General features: G+C 48.3%; 1 protein-coding gene across 1 annotated transcript in view; it reads left to right on the forward strand.

Annotated features, from left to right (window-relative positions):
• Window positions 1-22,190, forward strand: part of LOC142262028 (uncharacterized) — a 49,223-nt gene extending 27,033 nt beyond the window's left edge. Inside the window, exons 3-7 of the mRNA XM_075332151.1 lie at window positions 13,615-13,791; window positions 13,874-13,997; window positions 14,079-14,146; window positions 14,348-14,450; window positions 19,997-22,190. Coding sequence (XP_075188266.1) covers window positions 13,615-13,791; window positions 13,874-13,997; window positions 14,079-14,146; window positions 14,348-14,450; window positions 19,997-20,931 — 1,407 coding nt within the window. The 3' untranslated portion in view covers window positions 20,932-22,190. The remainder of the gene's footprint in view (window positions 1-13,614; window positions 13,792-13,873; window positions 13,998-14,078; window positions 14,147-14,347; window positions 14,451-19,996) is intronic.
• The last annotated feature ends 218 nt before the right edge of the window (window positions 22,191-22,408 follow it).

Consider the following 22,408-nt stretch of genomic DNA (forward strand, 5'->3'; position numbering starts at 1 on the left):
TGGCGTTGGGAAGCGCCGGTTCAATGCCTCCAATCCCAGAGACAGCAAGGGTTTTTCCGGGTACCAAGTCTTGGGGGGACACCATCTCAGGCCATACCAGGGTCATCTCAGCGGCAGTGTCCCTCAGTCCCATGACCCTGGCCTTGCCTATGGTGACGGGTTGGAAATTGTCCAGGGACCTACCACCAACCCCACCTACACACATCACCGTGGACGGTCTTTGGGGAAGGGACGGGGTCTTATGGCGCTGGGGACACGTAGCTTTGAAGTGTCCGACTTCATTGCAAAGGTGGCTCCTTCCGGGTTCTGCCACGGGCCTGGAGAGGGGAGTCAAGGGGGACACCCCCTGCAGTCTAGGGGCAGGGGAGGCAGTTGCAGGATTTATCTTACCCCCTCTCCAGGTGCTGCTGGCGGCCACTCTTTTGGCCTCAGGGGCCCGATTGTTGGTGTAGTCATCCGCCAGGGCAGCCGTAGCAGTGGACCCCTTTGGCTTCTGGTCTCGGATGAACTGGCGGAGATCCTCAGGGCAGTTCCACAAGAGTTGTTCCGTGATGAACAAATCCAGGATCTCTGGTCCGGTGGTAAGCTGCAGGCCTTGGGTCTAGTCGTCGGCAGCAATGGCAAGGGCCCGCCGGTGGTCAGCCCAGGTGTCCTTTGGCTCCTTCTGCAGGCTCCGGAACTTCTTGCGGTAGGACTCCGGAGTAAGGTTGTACTGTTGGATCAGGGCCCACTTGATGGTGTCATAGCCCTGATCCGCCTAAGTAGGCAAGTCCCCAAGGATATCCAGGGCCTTACCCCTTAAACGGGGGGTCAGGTACTTGGCCTACTGGTCCTTGTCCAGATGGTGCTGCAAGCAAGTTCGTTCGAAGGCCGTCAGAAAAGAGTCCAAGTCTCCATCCTTCTCCAGCACTGGGAAGTTCTCAAGATGGACCTTTGGAGGCTTGGTGTCTCGATTGTCCCGGGTGGATGATGAGAGCTGGAGCTGAGCTAGCTGCAGCCGGTGGTCACGCTCTGCCTGTCGCTCTGCAGCCTCACGCTCTGCCTGTCGATCTCGCTCAGCAGCCTCACGCTCTGCCAGTCGATATCGCTCAGCAGCATCACGCTCTGCCAGACACTGCCCTGCGCTCTGCCATGAGTTCCTGGTAGTCTTCCCGGTCTCCAGCCTGGAGTAGGGCCATAGCCATTTGGAGAAGGGCATCCGAGCCTGCCGGGCTTGGTGGATTGGCAAGTGGGGAACTGCGGCACGCTTCAGAGCCAGGTGATGAGCGACCCGCTGCACAACCGGGTGCTGCGCTGTCCACTGCAGGGTGGAGGACTGGCATCTGGCTCCCTGAGGACCCTTGGGTGGGCTCCTCCTCGTCTTGTCTATAATTGTCAGGTTGTGCGCTGTCCTCTGCAGAGTGGTTCTCTGGCGTCGGGCTCCTGGAGGATTCATTGATAAGCTCCTCATTGCTGCCCACAGCACCGTCTTCCACCTCTTCGGCTCCGGCCATAGCCTTGGCTAGTTGCATAGTTTAGCTCCTGGTGCTCTCAGCCATTTTTGCAGACTTTGGTCACTGACACAGAACTGCAACCTGATGCACCCACACACCTTACAGTATCTGCACTCTGACACTCTAGTGTTGAGCTAGTCTTAAGACCCCAGCAGCCACAGCTGATACTGGCAGTCTTTAGTGTCTGGGAGTATGGGTCTCACACTCACGCACACTATTATCTCGATCCCACCGCTGCCACCAATATGTCAGGAAAAGGGGAGGAAGTGGAAGTTACACCCCCCTTTCCACCCGACACAGCACGTGACTCGTTCTCTAGCGCCCCTCTTATAGTCAGGCCAATTTAGAATTTCCCGACAATAAGCAAGGAGGCCACTATTCTATTATGCCGATGATTGAAGGGTTCACGGTGAGAGTAGGGTATATATTCCACCGACTCCTGCAGCGGAATATATCTAATCCTCCCCTGATCTCACTGAATACCCCACAATGATCCTTGGCATTAACTCGCTGCCATCAATCAATTAGGATAACTATTACGCCGAGCCCACAGACGTGGAATTCAGGATCGAGATAACAGAATAGCCCAAGATTAAATTATATATATTTTAATCGCCTTAAGGGCACACTAGATATTACAATATATACAATATGGAATTTACAGAATATATATAGATATGTCAGAGTACATTTACAAACGTGGTCACAAACAGAGTCAGTTCAAGCAGTTACCTTATGTGTCTGGCCACAGCGGGGGCGCTGTAGGACCAGGGTTTCATGGACTTCCTCCCATGTGTGTAGTACGCATGACCCCCAAGTGAAGACAATGCGCAGATCCCTGTGCCTACCTTTTATCTGTTCTGTCTTGGGCTCATACGGCCCCCCCTCGTGACATCATCGTGGCTGGGAATTCCCTCCCCCTGCTGCTAGCTGAGAATAATCTAACCTTATATTTCCCAGCCTAGCTCTGCCCCTGAGCTTCTCACACAGAAGATATGACCCTCATTTTTGTTGTTGTGAATTGATCTCCGTTTTGATAGGAAATATGAGAGTCCTGCAGGCTTCCTGTGGCCAGTTATTAATTATGGAGGGCTACGCACATCATACAGTTTTGCCGAAATATGTGTTACGTGCGCCTGGCCCTAAGGAATATGAAAATATGCCTGTCTTGTTTGTGGGTGCGATGTACCCCCAATATCAAAACTCTTCTGACGGTTCCGACTTGCCTGGAGGAGACGTTTGAAGTTAGGTTATAAACCTGGAGCTCCCCTCCCACCTCCTGTGTAGGGCAATTCACTCTGCAGGGGGTGTGCTGGTTCAAGAGCTATCCTAATTGGATTTTGACACCTTCCTAGTTGCTGATTTCTGGCAGAGCAGGGTGTTTGTTCTTCTGGCTGAGATGCAAGGGGGGTAAGTTGGGGATATGTACAGTGACAGCTAACTGACCTCTGTCATAACTCTCATGATATATTTCAGCATAATCCTCACAGTTGTCAAACCCTGTTTTCGTTTGGGGTTGAAAAACATTCACATCATCTTTGTCGACTCCTCCAAGTGGTAGTTTGTCCAATAAAGGTACCTTTTGGTTTTTAGACTTACAGAAGCAGCTATCGTGAGAAACTATTAACACAAGTTTATTAACACAACAACCCGGCATAAGTGTTGTTCCATTGCTTACAGAAAAGGTCACGTTACAGTATTCGCCTTCAAATAATCAAACCAAAAAAATAGGAAAAAGAGGGGGTAAGGGCCGTTGGCGAGGTGGTAGTGACAGTGGTGATCGCCCAAGCAGTGTGATCGAGCAAAAGAAAAAGGTTCCTGCTTTATCTACCTCTGCCTTCCTATCCCAATTTTCTTGTCCATGTGGGAAAGCACTCTTGCACCCTGAACAGTGCGAACAGGTAACGAGTTGGATCGTAGGAAATGCCTCCAGTTACTTGTCGAGTAGCAAATCACAAGGGTCCACACATACAGACTTGAGTAGCCTAGAGGTTGGCCTAGTGAATCCTCAGCCTGGTCCTCCTTCCTCACAACATGAGAATTCATAGAAACATATGACACCATCAGTCAGTAGAAACATATGACACCAAAGTAGGTTACTCTGAGGAACTGTTTACGGGACCCTCTGACCTTCCTTGCCTCTCACTGCACAACACCACCAATGCAGGTGAGGCCGTGGTGTGCAGTGATGCACAGATCTTTGAGCACCCACGGCCAGAAGAAAGCCATGATGTTGTCCGTGACATACTGGGTAATCAGGTGGAAGTGTTGGAGGATGATGAGACACAGTTGCCCTCCGGTCAGCCTGAAACTTCCATTCCCGAAGATATTGACCTTCAGGAATTTGAAGACTACATGGTCGATGATGATCCAACATGGACGGGTGGCATGGATTGCGAGAGCAGCAGGGCAGAGGAGCATGTGCCCATAGTCTGCAAAAAGGCTGTAAGATATGGGGTTTAGACCACTGCCAGAGGTCAATCGACTGTGCATATGACACCACCACCTGTGCCATCTCAGAGTCCAAGGGTCTGAGAACCACCTCAGCCATCTCAGAGTCCAAGGGTCCGTGGTACGATTGTGTGGGAGTTTTTTTCCAAGAGTCCTTCGGACCAAACAGTTGCCATTTGTCAAATCTGTCAGACCAAGCTTAGCAGAGGCAAAAATACTTCCAGCTTGGGCACCTCCAGCATGAGAAACCATATGTTAGCCAAGCACACCACTAGGTGGTTGACAGCTCTAGGTGAAAAACACGATTTCCAGACTCAAAACTCTGCCACTTCACCTGGGCTGCCTGCTTCCCAAACTGGTGTGCAAGAAGGTGGCGCTGATGCCTCCTTCTCCCAACCTGATGTTGGCCAAACTCAATCATCAGTGACCACATCCGCTTCGGTGTCTCAGCGTTCTGTTCAGTTGTCCATTCCACAGACCTTTGAAAAGAAGCGAAAATACCCCGTTACGCACCCAAGGGCAGAAATCATAACTGCATACATTGCACAATTGATAGCCCTTGAGATGTTGCCGTATCGGCTTGTGGGAACAGAGGTTTTCCTCGACCTTTTGGCGGTGTTAGAACATTGGTACTCTGTGCCTAGCTGCCACTATATTTCATGTTATGCCGTCTCCGCACTCCACAATCATGTGTCTGTAAACATCAAATGGGCTCTCACCAACGCCATAACAGGGAAGGTCCACTTAACCACAGACACGTGGACAAGCGGAAGTGGACAGGGACGTTACATCTCAATGACGGCACACTGGGTGAACCTGGTGGCGGCTAGTACAGAGTCTGAGCCGGCAACATCCCATATAATTCCCACACCCAGAATAGCGGGACCCACTTCAATCACAGTTTCAGTAGCCTCCTACACAGCAACAACTCCCTCCTCCTCTTACTCTTCATCTGGCTCCTGTGCATCCTCCTCAACATCCACCAGTATCCAACCGTCGACATCATTCCCCAACTGGGATTTCTGCGGCACTGTCTCGGCTAAGCGGCAACACGCTCTACTGAAGCTCATCTGTATCGGTGACAAATCTCACACGGCACCTGAGCTTTTGAAAGCAATAACTGAGCAAACAGATGAGTGGCTTGAGCCTTTGGATCTCCTTCCAGGAATGGTAGTGTGCGTTAATGGTCATAATCTGGTGGCGGCTTTCTTTCTGAAGAAATACCCTCGGATACCAGACCTACTTACTAAGGTACGACGCTTTAGCGCACATTTCTGCAAGTCATCTCACTCTTTTGCTGGCCTGGCAGTGCTGCAGCAGCGCTTACACTTGCCTCGTCACAGACTAATATGTGACCTCCCTACAAGATGGAATTCAACCTATCATATGTTGGCCAGGATCCATTAGCAGCAGAGGGCAGTATCCCATTTCCAGCTGGAACACGCCCGTCAGACGCAGCTACCAGACATAAGTACTGCCGAGTGGTGTGGATTCCAGACATTTGTCAGGTCTTGGAGAATTTTGATTACTGTACCAACATTGTGAGGATGCTGTTATCAGCATTACCATTCCACTGATTTGTTTATTGAAACGCTCTCTGGATGGTCTGACTGACCAAAGTGTTCATGCACCCAAGTTGTCTGTGGATCCAGACTTCCCAATGGTTGCTAGTAATCCACACAACCTCGGCCAACAAGCTCAGGTCACCTTTGCTCAGCATCATGAGGATGAGGATGAGGAGGATGATGAAGAACAGGAATGCTTTCAAGTTGGTAACCAAGGGATTGACAACCCAAGCTTCAGGGCTGTCCAGCATGGATGGCCTGAGGAGGAGCAGGAGGAGGAGAGAGAGACTGAGGAGAGGAGGTTTAGGGAGACAAAATGTATTCTTAGCAGTGACACACTAAGGTTTCATGTCCGGAGTCTGGGACACATGGCACTGTTTATGTCACACTGCCTTTCTCATGACTGTCGGCTAGTCCACATTTTGGCAGACAACAAAAACTGGTTATGTACTTTCCTTGACCCATGCTACAAAGACAAATTTGCTTCGCTTCTTGTGGAGGCAAATAAGGATTGTACTACGGAAACATTCAAGAGGGCTGTAGTGGAGCAGTTGATGAAACGATTACCCTCAGATCATGCTGGCATCAGAGGTAGCGTGTCATCTCACGCAACAGGATTACAAGAGAGTGCTACGCATAGTAGGAGCAACACAGGCGGGGGACTAATGTGCCAAAACTGGTCCATTTTCTACAAATCGTCAACTGTGAATCAGATACCGTTTGGGGAAACGATGACAAGGAGGGAACAGTTAAGTAAGATGGTAAAGGACTACATAGGTGACTGTATCAGCGTGCTTTCCGAGTCTATGGTACCCTTTTAACTATTGGGTTTCCAAGCTCAACACTTGGCCAGACCTTGCGTTATACGCTTTGGAAGTGCTAGCTTGCCCTACTGCGAGTGTGTTGTCTGAGCGTGTTTTCAGCTCAGCGGGGTCAATAATAACAGATAGTCGCACACGACTATCCACGGAAAGTGCAGACAGTTTGACGATGATCAAAATGAACCATAAATGGATTGCTCCATAGTATCTCAGGCCGCCTGTTAACAAGACTCAATAATAAGTGTAGCCCCAAAATTTGGATTTCGTAAGTTCAAATAGGTTCCATTGTTTCTCATTCAAGACTATTTTGTCTTCTATCATCTAATGACACTGCATGACTAATGTAACTTGTTATGCTGCTGCCATGTAATTGTTTGACCCAATCACCCAGAGCAATATTTTTCAAGTCTTTGTACATTATGCACTGGCACAAGCACAGTCGAGGCTACACTGTCTAGAACAATTGGTCAGGCAGTCTCTATTTGTTTTCTTTATTGGTGCTGTGCTCCACGGTGTGTTACACATGGCCCTCTGCCAAATTAGATTTTTTTTTAGCTCCTTTGCATGTTATGCCATGTTGCTTATGCTACCGTTTTTTAATAAAAAGCTGTTGGGAGTACCTACTGATGCTGTGCTCCATAGTGTCTGAACCATTATCCCCTGTGGAAACTGAATGTATTAAACTTCTTGGCATGTTATGCTCTGTTCCTTATCCTACCAATTTTTTTTAAAATAAGCTGTTAGGAGCTCTTGGGAGTACCTTGGGATGCTTAGCTACATGGTGTCTGAACCACTAGACCCTAGGGGAAATGAATGTATTAAACTCCTTGGCATGTTATGTTCTGTTCCTTATGCGAACATTTTTTTAAAAAAAAAAGCTGTTGGGAGTACCTACTGATGCAGTTGTGAAGCCCCGCATTAACTTCTGATGCCGGACGCCGCAGGGACTCCACGGTCTTGGTGTTTTTTTGGTCACAGGTAGGTAACCTTCGATGGGGATTCGTGACGCTACTCTCGGTATTGCGGTCAGGGGACCGCCACTGCAGGTTAGGGGACGCCTGGGGCTGATGTTGGGTGCAGTTAGATGTAGTGGCCTCCCAAGAGTGAGGCTGGCCCCAGGGCCCAGGTGTGGGAGTGTAGTACCACAGGTCGCAGAGAAACTCACACGCACAGCAGGAATGTATTTCAAGGTTTTTACTCACGCTTGCTGGTAACAGTGAGCCAACCCAGGCGATGCGGTGATGAACCAGGAGAGGAACCAGGCTCCTTCAGGCTGACTTAGGGGGTGGCTACTGACTCGCCTTCCTAGCCCTCTTGTGTTTGTGATGACCCAGACTTGTAGTCCTACGTGGTCACCCAGGGAAGTTGCTTCCACCTGTTCTCCCCTTTTCGGCCCGTTTGCTTGTAGCCTGGACCAGGACCTCCGGCTGCTTGCCTCTTGTAACCTATGAACCCTCTCGTTACTACATGGCTGCGGACTCTGTGGTGTTTTGGTGGAGGGTATGATGTACCCCCACCTGCAGGTTGAGCAGGCCAACTGAATGGGCCCCTGCTCTGGGGAGCTGTAACCCCGTGCGGGCCTGGCTCACCTGGCAGTCCCTGTACTCAGCCACCCCTTTGCACTGCAGCCTTGGGTGGTTTTCGAGCGGCACTGCGAGGCGACCGTTCTCCCCCACCAGTAACCACTGCACCTGCGGTGTCTGACTAGCGACAGCCTGCAGGGTCCCTCCTTGCAACTGCTCTCCCTGAGCTTCACTAACTGACTGGCTCGCTACTCCCTCCCCTCTGTGCCTGCCTCAACAACTTAGCAACCAGCCTCTCTATCACACCCCTTGAGTGGAGATGGAGGCCACGTCCCCTCCTGGATTCCCCGGGGGTCCCTTCAAAGGTCAGTGTGGGAGACCTGGTTACTATGTGCCTGTGTGTCCACACCCCTGTCAGCCTTCTGGATTACCTGTGCTGTACTGACCCAGCATTGGTGCAGTACTCGGTGGTGCCTGACCAGGTCAGGGGCGCGCCACATTCCCCCTTAGTTATCAACAGCACGTCCTCGGGCTGCAAAGACAAACATTTTAAAATGCATAAAACATTAAAACATTATAAAAGCATCATAAAACACTATAAAACCACCAGGTACCATACATCACCACCCTCCACGCACAAGTCCGTTACCCACCCAAAACACTCTCAGAAGGCAGGTCAACGGTCCTTCTGGTAACCAGGTCTGGGCCATCTGTTTCCCCAGACCTTTCCTCCAATCTTCCTCTCCTGGGGCTGGTGGTTGAAGGCAAGCCCCTTCTCCCATCGAGCCACGCCTTCGGCCTCTTCTGGCAAGATGTAGAGGAGGCTTTCTCAGTCGGTGTTGTTACCGGGTAACCCTCTGTTGTGGAGCCGCGCCTTCGGCCTCTTCTGGCAGGAATGTAGAGGCGGCATCCACAGTCGATACAGACAGGGTACCTTATTTGTGGTGGTGAGCCAGGCCCATAAAGAGGCATGCTCTCTGGTCACAGACGAGCCAGACCCATAAACGGGCATGGCCAAGTGGTTGTACCTCTGGGGTAACTAATTACACTGCGAGAGTTTGTGGCTATAGCCAGTTAATAGCCTATGGTCCTTTTAAACTGCACAAACCAGGTGCAAAGCAAACGTAAGGAGTTCTCACATTAGTTCATGTGGGCGCATATCTCTTGAACTTTTTCAAATGTTACAAACTTTAAACTGGTCAACTTGTACTTTTTGGGCTTACATAGATTCTTCACCAGTGCTTTGGCCTGTAGGGCTGTGGCACCTGACACTTCTTGTATCTCTGTCGTCGTCTGTGTTGTATGTCTATGGTTCCTTATCCTCTTTTTTTGTCTTGGCTTACTTGCTTTGGGGGTTGGGTAGGGACTGTTGCACTGCTGTAAGAATTCCTGGGGCATGGTGTGACATCTAGCGCATACCATCCACACTCTCCTTCATGCTTAGTGAACTCCACCAGGTCTCCCATATGCAGGTTTCGTCCTGGATGTCCTCTTGGCAAGTGGGCTCTTACATCTCTCCTACTAACAAATATTCCTTCTTTCATACCAGGCGCGACAATAAACCCGTATCCAGATTTTAAACTGAATTCTTCCACGACTCCGCGGTAAAGGGGACCTCTTTCCTGGTGGCGGGCTTTTCTGAGCGTCTGCTTTTCTTCTAAGTCCTGGGTTGTAACGTCTTCCTTCTTCTCTGGGAACTGTTGTGCCGGAAGTAACCTGGCTCTGCTGCGGCGCCGTGCTCTGCTGGTTGGGTTCTTTTTGGCGGCCGCCTCACTGCCTGCGGGCTCCCAAGCAACATACATGCCCAGCATCATTATGGTCAGCGTTTTGTCTTCAGCAGGGGGTGTCAGGCTCTCCTCCCATCAGGAGTAAGGTAGCATCTTGGGCTCTGGGCCTCCCTCAACTAGACAGGGTGCTGAATCCTCCTCTGATGGTTCTGGGGTCGACTCTTCAGCCTCCAGGCCTCCCCTCCCCCTTAGTGCTCCAGAGCACTCCTCCGGCTGCAGCGCTGGGGATGGATCTTTGTCAGCAGGCCAGGGCGGGGGGCTCTTAGCCACAGAAGTTACTGGGGCTGCTCCGGGTGAGCGCCTGGGGACGATGTATCGGTCCACCAGGGTCTTGGGGTAGCGGGCGCTCAGCTCCTCCTTGAGCCTCAGGTACTCTGGGTCTTCTCCCGGCGGGGATGCAAGACCTGGTTTCTTAGGTGTTGGCTGGGGCGCGGTGGCCGTCTTTGCTGTGCAGGCTGGACTAGACGGCGTTGCGGCCTGGTCTGGTCTGGCCGGGCGGGACGCTGTTGCGGCCTGGTCTGGCCTGGCAGGATGCAGTTGTGGCCTGGTCTGGTTGGGCCGGACTGGGCGTCGCTGTGCTGGGCATCTCCGCGGGGACCGCAAGCTTCACAGCAGGGACTGTGGCAGGCGTCTCTTCTGGGATCGCAGCCGAGATCTTCGCGGGAGTCACCTCCGGGATCATAATGGGGATCACAGCGGGCGTGGCAGCATGGTGCTCCTTGGGCATCGCAGCGGCCTCTGGGTGCGGAAGCACCGGCGGGATCAGTACACTCGAGCGGGCAGGGGCAACACCACACTCACCCATAGGTAGCATCATCGGGGTCTGGGTGGTCGCTGCCCGGCGTGTCACTTGTCGCGCGGTCCACCTCTCATAGGCCCGTACCGCTGCAGCCATCTCCCAGAGCTCTGTGCATCCCTCTCGGATCTGCTGCATGACCCTTGCTTCCAGCCAGTCACAGAACTGAGCGATCTCCCAGTCCCACCAGGCAGCGGAGCCTGGCTCTGGGTCTCTGCGTTCAGACGCCATGCTTCCTGTGTCACTGCTCACCAAGTCTGCTCTGCCTCTGCTAAGTTTCTTTCTTCTTGCAGCCTAGTCACTTCCCGCCATCTCTGGACAACTCCACCCCCATCGTTTGCGAGGTCAAGATGCTGCAGGGGCTCTCTGGGTAGCCACACCTCTTCGTGGGCGGCTACTTCTTTCTTCGCGGGCTGCTGTTGTTTCTTGGCGCGCTTTTCATGGTGGCAATATGGCGGTGCTTCAAACTTTTCGAATGGACCGCCAAGGCACATGGTCACCTGTCTTAACAGGTCTACTCCTTATCCTGTTCGTCACGCCAGAAAAGATGTGAAGCCCCACATTACCTTCTGATGCCGGACGCCGCAGGGACTCCACGGTCTTGGTGGTTTTCTGGTCACAGGTAGGTAACCTTCGATGGGGATTCATGACGGCACTCTCGGTATTGCGGTCAGGGGACCACCACTGCAGGTTAGGGGACGCCTGGGGCTGATGTTGGGTGCAGTTATATGTAGTGGCCTACTGAGAGTGAGGCTGGCCCCAGGGCCCAGGTGTAGGAGTGTAGTACCACACCTGTAGCACCAGTAGCACAGCAGGAATGTCTTTCAGGGTTTTTACTCACGCTTGCTGGTAACAGTGAGCCAACCCAGGCGATGCGATGATGAACCAGGAGAGGAACCAGGCTCCTTCAGGCTGACTTAGGGGGTGGCTACTGACTCACCTTCCTAGCTCTCTTGTGTTTGTGGTGACCCAGACTTGTAGTCCTACGGGGTCACTCAGGGAAGTTGCTTCCGCCTGTTCTCCCCTTTTTGGCCCGTTTGCTTGTAGCTTGGACTAGAACCTCCGGCTGCTTGCCTCTTGTAACCTATGGACCCTCTCGTTCCTACGTGGCTGCGGACTCTCTGGTGTTTTGGTGGAGGGTATGAAGTACCCCCACCTGCAGGTTGAGCAGGCCAACGGAATGGGCCCCTGCTCTGGGGACCTGTAATCCCGTGCGGGCCTGGCTCACCTGGCAGTCCCCGTACTCGGCCACCCCTTTGCACTCCGGCCTTGTGTGGTTTTCGAGCGGCACTGCGAGGCGACCGTTCTCCCCCGCCAGTAACCACTGCACCTGCGGTGTCTGACTAGTGACAGCCTGCAGGGTCCCTCCTTGCGACTGCTCTCCCTGAGCTTCACTAACTGACTGGCTCACTACTCCCTCCCCTCTGTGCCTGCCTCCGCAACTTAGTAACCAGCCTCTCTACCACACCCCTTGAGTGGAGATGGAGGCCACGTCCCCTCCTGAATTCCCCAGGGGTCCCTTCAAAGGTCAATGTGGGAAACCTGGTTGCTATGTGCCTGTGTGTCCACACCCCGGTCAGCCTTCTGGATTACCTGTGATGTACTGACCCAGCATTGGTGCAGTATTCAGTGGTGCCTGACCAGGTCAGGGGCGCCACACAGTGCTCCATAGTGTCTGAACCACTACACCCTAGGGGAACTGAATGTATTAAACTCCTTGGCATGTTATGCCCTGTTGCTTATCCTACCATTTTTTTTAAAATAAGCTGTTGGGAGCTGTTGGAAGTAACTTCTGATGCTGTGCTACATGGTATTTGAACCATTCCCCCCTGGGGAAACGGAATTTTTTTAAATCCTCGGTGTTAGCTAGTGGAATAAAGCCTGAGTTCCAGAGTGAAACAACTGCCACTTCCACGGTGCTGCATGCTTCACAAACTGCGGTCTAGGAAGCAGGCGATGATGCCTCCTGCTCCCAACCTGCTTTTGGTCAGATGCAATCATCATCAACAACATCAGCTTCGATGTCCCAGCGTGGCGTTCATTTGTCCATAAAACATACATTTCTGAATCATTTGAATATAATTTGAATAGAGGGCCACTGGAGCCGGTGGTGTTGGTGGAGGAGGAGGAAGAGGGCAAGGCCATCATCCAAATGGTCACATTGGCAATAGCACTGTAAAGTGTTAAGGAGTACGTATTCCAACTTTCACACTAATGATATAGGGGACGCAGAAAACTACAAATGACTGCCATCCCTCCCCAATGTATGTTACAGGGCCCACCTGAGATCCCTACGAAATCTGAGATTTGAGGACAACCAGTGGCCCTTTCTGCATTTGAATAGAGGGCCACTGGAGCCGGTGGTGCTGGTGGAGGAGTAGGAGGAGGGCAAAGTCAACATCCCAACGGGCACATTGTAGCTGACCCTTTAAAGTGCTGTCAAATTTGTCCCAAAAAAGGAGGTGTGAGACAGACACCAATATGATGTATAAGTTACAGTCCTTTCTAATCGAAAAAGAAGGAAAAATGTAAAAAACGAAACGTGTGAACATATGCTAAAGTGTTTTTTTGAGAGGGCGGGGCGTGATTTGACATTTTATTACAGTTATTAGGCACTAGAAACTGTTTCTTAGCAATTGCCCCTCTTTTACTTTGGTTTGAGAGCTGTTCTGGCGACTACGTAAACGCCACGTGCTGCTCTGACCACGTTATTCAAAGACACCAGAAATGCAGTCAGGCACCTTTTAAAGGCTGTGCCAATACTGTTTCAGCCTTTTCCCATCCATTTCAGCCTTTTCCTCAGTTACCACAGGTCACCGACAGGTCCGACGTAAAATTATTCTGGTTTTCCATAGACTTACATTGGGGGTCGACTATTCGTGAATACTCAAAAAGCGGTGAGGTATTCGCCGGACATCCGTCGAAGAGAATAATAGGGTATTCGATCATCCCTAATCATTATCTATGGGAATAACAGAGGATATGACCGGGGAGGAGAGAGGTTCTGATGTCATTACATCATTATCTATGGGAATAACAGAGGATATGACTGGAGAGGTGAGGTTTCTAATGTCATCACATTACATTATTATATATGGGAATAACAGAGGATATGACCAGGGAAGGTGATGGACTCTGGAAATGTCTGTAGTGATATTATTTATGTCATCACACTCAGGATTACACAGTAGTGAAGGCCTCTAGTGATCGCTGTCAGGCCCCTGTGTCTGAAGGACGGGGAGGAACCCTGAGCCCAATCCCGGGGTCTCCACCTCACCCCCGGATACATGAGGACATCAATGACCAGAAGGTCCTGGAACTCACCAACAAGATGCTTGAGCTGCTGACTGGAGAGGTGACACTGCCGGGAATGCTGGGACATTATACAGGACGGCACTGGAGGATTCTGGGTGATGACGGTATCATTGTGTTGTCAGGTTCCTATAAGGTGTCAGGACGTCACCGTCTATTTATCCATGGAGGAGTGGGAGTATCTAGAAGGACACAAGGAGCGGTACAAGGAGGTGGTGATGGAGGAGCTCCAGCCCCGCACATCACCAGGTAATAGACAGGACTGAACACACCCGGCCTATAATTATCTGTATGTAATAATGATGTCCGTCCTGTCTGTGTCTCCTGCAGGTCTCTCCAGTACGAGGACGACCCCAGAGAGATGTCCCGCTCCTCCTCCTCCTCCACAGGATCCTCAGGTAGATGGAGATCTCCCCTATGAGGTGTAGACGGCTGTGACCTCCTTGTGTTCAGTCTTGTTTTCTCCTCCAGTATTAGATGTTTTATACTTGTGTAATGAGAGCGGTGGAGACGGCAGGATCACAGCTGACCACAGACCTCACATGTCCGGATCTTATCTCCATTATTCCCGGGGACTTTTACAATACTTTGTTTTGCAGCTTTTAGATCTGGATAAAGATCTGAACAATATTAATTCTCCAGAGAGAAATGTGAGGGGCGATCAGCGGAGTAAAGAGGAGATTCCTACAGATCACCACCCCGGTGAGTACAGACCACCCAATAACGCACACAAGTCACACATTCCTATATTTCTGCTCTTTGTTGTCAGTTTTTCCAGCGGCATATTAACCCTTCATGTAAAAGACACATGAAATGTGAATGGATCTGTGATCCCGGTGCAGGTCATAACACGGGATGTGCAGTTATGTTATAGAGGAGAAATACAGCTGGACATGAATTCTGCCGATGTGAGCGAGGACGAGCTCCAGCTCTTTCCTATTATCCACTGTCAGGGCTAATGAGGGGTTTGTCCACTTTAAGGACTAAAGGCCACTTTACACACAGAGATAAATCTTTGGCAGATCTGTGGTTGCAGGGAAATTGTGGACAATCAGTGCCAGGTTTGTGGCTATGTACAAATGGAACAATATGTCCATAATTTCACTGCAACCACAGATCTGCCAAAGATTTATTTCTGTGTGTAAAGTGGCCTTAAGAATTAGAGATTTGCAAACCTGTTCGATAAAGGTTTGCCAATTTCATATTCTGTACGAGATTAGCTTGTTTGGGCTCGGTAACTCCGAGCACTTTCCTCAAAAGTCGATATTGTTCGTTTTTGTTCGGTTTCTGCCCCGAGCGATATTTTATAATAGGGACGTGCAGTGTAAGGAAAGGTGTGTGTCTGTCTGTCTCAAATCGGCACATTTCATGATAGAAAGAGGGATTGTTGCTTGTAATGCCTGCTAAAGAGTTGCCAGTGAAGCATGTAAATAGGTATTGCTTCATATTCCTGCCTGTTCAAAAGTATGCAAACTTATTTATGGTTATTGCTAGTTAGCAGTGCCTGGCCTAAAAAGTTGCTATGTAAGTATGTAAAGTGTTTCTTGGCAATTGTAATTACCTGCTAAAATACTGCAAACACAGTTATAGGAATTGTTACTTGTTAGTGCCTGGCCTAAAAAAGTTGCTAGGGAAGTATCTAGGATGTAGTTTTTTTGGTAATTTTAATTGCCTGCTGAAAAATATGCAAACACATTTATAGGTATTTCTAGTTAGCCATGCGTGGCCTAAAATTTTTCTAGAGAAGTATCTAAAAAGTGGTTGTTGGCAATTTTAAATGCCTGCTGAAATATACGCAAACACATTTATAGGTATTGCTTGTTAGCCGTGGGTGGCCTAAAAAGTTGCTAGGGAAGTATATAAAAAGTGGTTTTTGCCAATTTTAATTGCCTTCTTCAAATTATGAACCAAAAATAGCAAAAATCTCTAAAACAATAGACCTTTATTAGATAAATATGTAAGATCCCAGGCAAACAACACAAAGTGGTGTGCACAATCTACACCAGGGTAACTTATAGGCAGGAAACAGCAGGGGTAAAAATAAGTGATGACCTCTACAGGTCAGGGCATAGTATTCCAGTAGTGTGTTTACAGAAATCGGCCTTGCCCTACATTCAGCACTGCCTAACGACAAAGCTAATACCACCCTAATTTACATGATGCCCCGTTCCTCGGTGGCTCTCCCTATTACTACCTACTCTGCCACTAGATATGTACCCTCCACCAAAAACCCCATTAAAGTGGAAGTGCAGACACAAAACCATGTATCACATTCATAAGTAAAGGCAGTGTTGAATGTAGGGCAAGGCCAATTTCCGTAATAACACTACTGGAATACATATGCCCTGACCTGTAGAGGTCATCACTTATTTTTACCACTGCTATTTCCTGCCTATACGTTACCGTGGTGTAGATTGTACACACCACTTTGTGTTGTTTGCCTGGGATTTTACATATTTATCTAATAAAGGTCTATTTTTTTTTTTAGAGGTTTTTGCTATTTTTGGTCCATATGTTCACACCTCTATTCTTTATCTATCATTAGTTTACTAGCTGCTCCAACTAACGCAAACACATTTATAGGTATGGCATGTTAGCAGTCCCTGGCCTGCTGTAAATTTTTTAGGCAACTAGCTGAAAAGTTCTTCTTGGCAATTTTAATTCCCTCTCAAAATTATGCAGTGAAATACATTATAGGTTTTCTTATTCATGCCTGCTGAAAATTTGCTCTTGAACAAGCTGAAAGGGTCTTCTTGGCAATTTTCCGTGTCGGCTCCAAATTACTCAGTGAAAGGGATTTGTACGTAGTGGTACTTTTTATTGCTTTTTCAATATTGACTAAGTCTGGAAATAATTAATAATTTGTGTGAGGTGCCTGACAGGTGTGGGCATAGGGTTGTGAAACATTAGTTTGGAAGGGGAAGGGTACATCAACCATGAGTGGTAAATAACGGCGAGGTTGTTGTGGAAGGTGGAATAGGCGGGGTGTCGGAGATGTATGTGTGGGAAGTTCTGTTAGTCAAAGGTCTTGTGAGCAAACACCGCCTCATCCTATCCCAAGAGAAATGAGAATAACTTCCGTTACTGGACAGCCTACTCCACTAGATTTTTTTTGCAGCCGCATATCGCATCAACTTTGAAATGATGCTGATAAAGATGAGGCTGGAATAGATGGCGCTCTAATAATAAATAATAATAATAATTAATGAAAACCAGTTGGTGCTGGAGTGGATGTCAAGCGCTGGATCACCTCCACCCCCGGGTGGAGGTGATGATGATGACACTCAGATACCTGAGGCGCACACTTACTGTCCTCTGATATCAGGTCAGGAAGAGGAGTAGGTCAACATAGAGCCTGATGATGACGTTGTAGATCCCACTTGATGTGAACCCAGAGGCACGCAACTGTGTAGCTCAGCAGATAAGAAGGTTAGCTGAGGAAGTTATGTGGCAATTCCCAAATGGAGTCTTCATTCATCTGTGTATGCAAGGGCAGCAACATTGCCATACTAGGGTGCAAATGAGTCACTCCAAGTCTGATGATGTCGTTATAGTATACATGAAAAAGATACCCTTTCTTTCCACCTCACACACAGAGATTTTTGTCTGTAGTGCCAGTCTTCTGGGACACCAGTCGCTCAAGCATTTCTTAATTTTTAAAATTAAAATGCTGGGCCACAGCTTATGTGTTGCATGTGTGGCGCCCTGGACTAGCCAGGTGGTCACAGACATTACACTTTACACACCCCCACCCTCAGAGAGTAACATTAGCCAAACAAAAATCCTTGTTGCCTCCCTCCAGGGGCTGATGTCCACACCAGGTGGGGCGGAGCCAGGTGGTTGGCCCCGCCCATCGAGGAGTTCACAGTCCTGGAGGCGGGAAAAGGAGTGAAGTTCAGTTCAGACACAGATTGTGTCAGGCAGTGAAATTGGAAGGAGTAAACTCTGCAAGTGTCTGGGTTGGAGCCCAGGCACCTACAGCAAGGTTGGCAGGCGGTGGTGGCCGTCTGCAGGAGTGACAGATCTCCGCAGAACCGTAGGACCGGGGCTGGGCAGTGGCCCACCGGTACCGAACCGGGGACCGGAGTGAAGTTAGCACACAGGCAGGGCCATCGGACCCCGACCAGGCTTTGAGCCACCAGCAAAGGTCAAATACCGAGTGTGACCGGAACCCCAGGGGTTCCCTAACAACCCAAGTCCCGTTAGAAGGCAACCGTCCGCACCAGAGGATATACAGCCACCGCCACAGGCTAGAGGTCCAAGGGCCAGCGCCTGCGGGCAAACGGGCTCCTCCGGTATCTATACACCGGGGAGTGGACTACCATGTGGGAAGCCATCGGAGTCATTACAGTACACAAAGGTGCAGGGAAAGACAGCCACCATCAGCCGTCCGGGAAAAGCACAACATCAGCACTGCAGCCGGCTGCGTGACCCGTCCATCCGGCAGTTTGGTTTACCAGAGACTCTTGTCATTGATTTTCTGAGTGAGTACACCAGTGCCGTCCGGCAGCGCACTGTTTCTGCAACCCTGCACCTCACCAACCAAGCCTCCCCGTCACACCATCGGGCCCCGGGAGCACCAACCCCCCTACCCACGGAGGGGATAACATCCTCGCTGCCTCCTGTCATCTCTCCCGGGATCCCCGTCACCGGCAGCGGTGGTGCCATTGTCACCACGTACCGTGGGTGGCGTCACGGACAATCTCCCCAAACCAATTATCCCCCTTTTCACTCACGGGCGAGGAGCGCTGCTCGAGTCCCCGGATCCGGCCCACCGCTCAAGCCACCGAGCAGCAGCAGCGCCGGACCCGAGCGTTAGTGAGCGCAGCGCCCCGCCGCCCGCGACACATGGACCGTACCTCCCAGCTCTTTTAAGGCCCTATGTGGAGGGGAGAGGTTGATGCTACTGTACTGCGGTCTTCCTGAAAGTTTTTTAAATATCTATATTCTTAGTCAGTTTTCAACATTTTCTTTTGACTGCAGTTTCCATTGGTCTGGGATCAAGAAGCCTACGCCTGTCTGTTATCTTGCTGTCTCTGGTGTAGGTTGAAATGCTGGTTCAGGCCCTGTTCCAGGGCCGGTCCCACACAGCCATGTTGCTTAGTTGGAATATTTGTAGTCTGTGCCAATTATTGCCGCTTTTCCTGTTATCTGACCTTAATTTTTGGAAATGTGTAGACTTCAAGTAGGGTCTTTAAGTTGGCTTTTGCCAGTGCTTAAATTAATATGCATTGGAGAACACAGTAACACAGCTGCAGAATTGTGGTCAACTATCCAGGCCCAGTTTCATCAATAGCTGTCTCCACTAAACCTGGAGCCAGGGAAGGCCTTGTGCGATAACAGTGCAAATCTGATAGGTACACTACGCTTGGGCAACATTATATGTGTATTGCATGGCTCACGTGCTCAACCTGGTTGTACAGAAATTTCTAGGGAACTATTCCTGCCTGGATGCACTGATGCAGAAGGCACGGTCACTGTGTGCTCACTTTTTAAAATAGAAATGTCAGGCCACATCCTGTGTGTTGCATGGACCATAACTCCCTGCTGTGCAAAGACACTCTGGAGAAATGGGGGAGCATTTGATGCCACTGTCTTGCTGTCTGACTGAAATGTTTTTAAATCTCTAAACTCCAAGATGGGTGTCCAAGTTGTGTCTTGTCTGTACTAGCAGGGGTATGGGAGCACCAACCCTACACCTGTCTCTCATCCACCTCTATATTTTTTCTATCAATAGCCTAGGAAGCTAATGAGTGGGGCAAAACAGTGGTGCTACACTGTAAAATGTATTTTTGCTGTTTTGGAAGCTTTTCAACCCCCTAAAGGTGTTTTCTGTGCCTTAAGTTTGGCCTCTCATTGAATCCAATGGTGTTCGATAAAGGTTCGGAGTTCGGTTCAATAAAGGTTCGCGAACGCATCCCTTGTTTGGTTCGGCAAACCGAACCAGGGATCGTTCGTTCATCCCTACTAAAAATCCATTACACTCATGTCAGTGTGTGACAGATACAGAACATGGAGACATAAACCCAAATAACAGGAGCAAATGGAGATTACTGCTCTGGGGGTCGGTAATGCTGCTCACCAGGGAGGAGGAGGAAGAGACAGAGATGGCAGAGCGTTATTATCACATAACAAATCTCATGGTTACATGAAAGATGAGCATCACCTCTTATATATAACCCATTGTGTCCTGATAGGATAGGATACAGTGTTTAAAAATGACAAAATCTGTTTTATTCTTTTGACAGAAGATTGTGGAATTATACAGAATACATATGAAAAGCAAGTCATTATCCCAGAAAAACCCTCAGCCCTTTACACCCAAGATCCATCATCTGATGCTTCTGAACAATCTCCTGATTTACCACAGAATGTTAAGCAAAATAAAATCCAGAGTGATCAACAGCAACAGAGAGCTCACACAGGGGAGGAGCCATACTCTTGTTCAGAATGTGAGATAAGTTTTAATCAAAAATCACAGCTTGTTGTACATCTAAAAGCTCACACAGAGGAGAATCTATATTCATGTAATCAATGTGAAAAATGTTTTACCCAAAAGTGTGCTCTAATTTCACATAAAATAATTCACAAAGGAAAACCATTTTCTTGTCCAGAGTGTGTAAAATGTTTTACTTGGAAATCACAACTTATTCAACATCTAAAAACTCACACAGGGGAGAAGCTATTTTCGTGTTCAGAATGTGGGAAATGCTTTAGCCAAAAATCAGATGTTTTTAGACATCAAATAATTCACACTGGGGAGAAGCCATATTCATGTTCAGAATGTGGGAAATGCTTTACCCAGAAATCGGATGTTCTTAGACATCAAATAATTCACACAGGGGTAAAGCCATTTTCATGTTCAGAATGTGGGAAATGTTTTATTCGGAAATCACAGCTTGATTTTCATATAAAAATTCACACAGGGGTGAAGCCAATTTCATGTTCAGAATGTGGGAAATGTTTTATTCGGAAATCACAGCTTGACCTGCATATAAAAACTCACACTGGGGAGAAGCCATTTTCATGTCCAGAATGTGGGAAAGGTTTTATTCAGAAAGCACGTCTTGGTGCACATATAAAAACTCACACTGGGGAGAAGCCATTTTCATGTTCAGAATGTGGGAAATGTTTTATTCGGAAAGAACATCTTGTTGGACATATAAAAACTCACAGAAGGTAGAAAACATTTTTATGTTTATAGTGTGGGCAATATTCTAGCAGTAAATCTCTTGCTGAACATTTAAGAACCCACACAGGGGAGAAGCCATATTCATGTTCAGAATGTGGGAAATGTTTTACCCAGAAATCAGCTCTTCTCAGACCTCAACGAATTCACACAAAGGAGAAGCCATTTTTATGTTCTGTGTGTGGAAAGTGTTATCAGCAAAAGTCACATCTGATTACTCATCCAAAAACTCACACAGAAAAAAACATATACATAACAAATCTTTTTAGACATCATAGAACTCACACTCAAGAAAGCAGACATTTTTTCAAATGTTTCAGTCAAATCCACCGACAAGGAGTCTATAAGTTCTGCCTGTGTTTCCTCCAGTTTCCTGCAACACTCCAAAGACTGATCGGGAATGTAGATTGTGAGCCCCAATGGGGACATTGGTGACAATGTCTGTAAAGCTGCGGAATTAATGGTGCTATATGAGTGAGTGATATAAATAAATTGAGTTATATGCAGGGCTGTGGAGTCAGTAAGCTAAACCTCCAACTCCTCAAGTTCCCTGATTTCGACTCCAACTGTGACTCTGACTCTACGACTCCAACTCCCTCAGATATGACTCATGTTTGTGATAGATTTCCTGTATTTAAATGGTACCATCCGGCTTTTAGTCATTATTATGATGCATTATTCTACCTGTTTAGATAGAACATAAAATATGTTTATTGGATACAAGTTAGAACACAGAAAACTTTAATAAATTGTAAATATGCAATAAACTGTGCAGTAAGTGGTAAAAAAAAAAAACTGTTTTCAACAAAAATGTACGGAATAACATGTGCAGTCTATGAATTTTGTCTTAGAAATGGTATGGCCGCCATCAGCTCCTCCTTCATAGATGACCTCAAATCTGACCTAATCATTTTTAGGCTATTATGTTAAGGCTATTTTAGCACCAGAAGCATAATGGTGAGCTACATAACTTTACATTTTATGGTATAGAGAAAATGGATGCTCAGGTTAGAGGGGGAAATGTACGATGAAAACTTTTATTGAGAGAATTATATTGGATTATAAAATTGGACACAATATACCTAAGGGAATGACACATTGTATCTGTATTGATTCATTTGAAGAAATTCTTGGAGTGACTTGTGATTATGTAAATGATCTTCATATGTGTAATTATTGCTAACAGTTATCTATATGATCATTGGTTGTTGTATGTTGAGACTATAATTCAGCCATCATGATGTTTTAAAAATTTGCTGAATAAAGATGAAGATTTTAATTATGGGATTCGCCACTTTATCCTTTTTCACGATCACTTTTCAAATTTACACTCCTCATCTGATGAGGCTGAAGATATGGTATTCAAGTTCTCTTGCTCTTGGCAGTCCTGTAGTCCACTCATCCTAAAGGCCCCGTTACACGCTACGATGTATCGGGCGATATGTCGTCGGGGTCACGGATTCCGTGACGC

The sequence above is a fragment of the Anomaloglossus baeobatrachus genome, unplaced genomic scaffold (assembly GCF_048569485.1).
Source record: "Anomaloglossus baeobatrachus isolate aAnoBae1 unplaced genomic scaffold, aAnoBae1.hap1 Scaffold_2424, whole genome shotgun sequence".
Lineage (NCBI taxonomy): Eukaryota > Metazoa > Chordata > Amphibia > Anura > Aromobatidae > Anomaloglossus > Anomaloglossus baeobatrachus.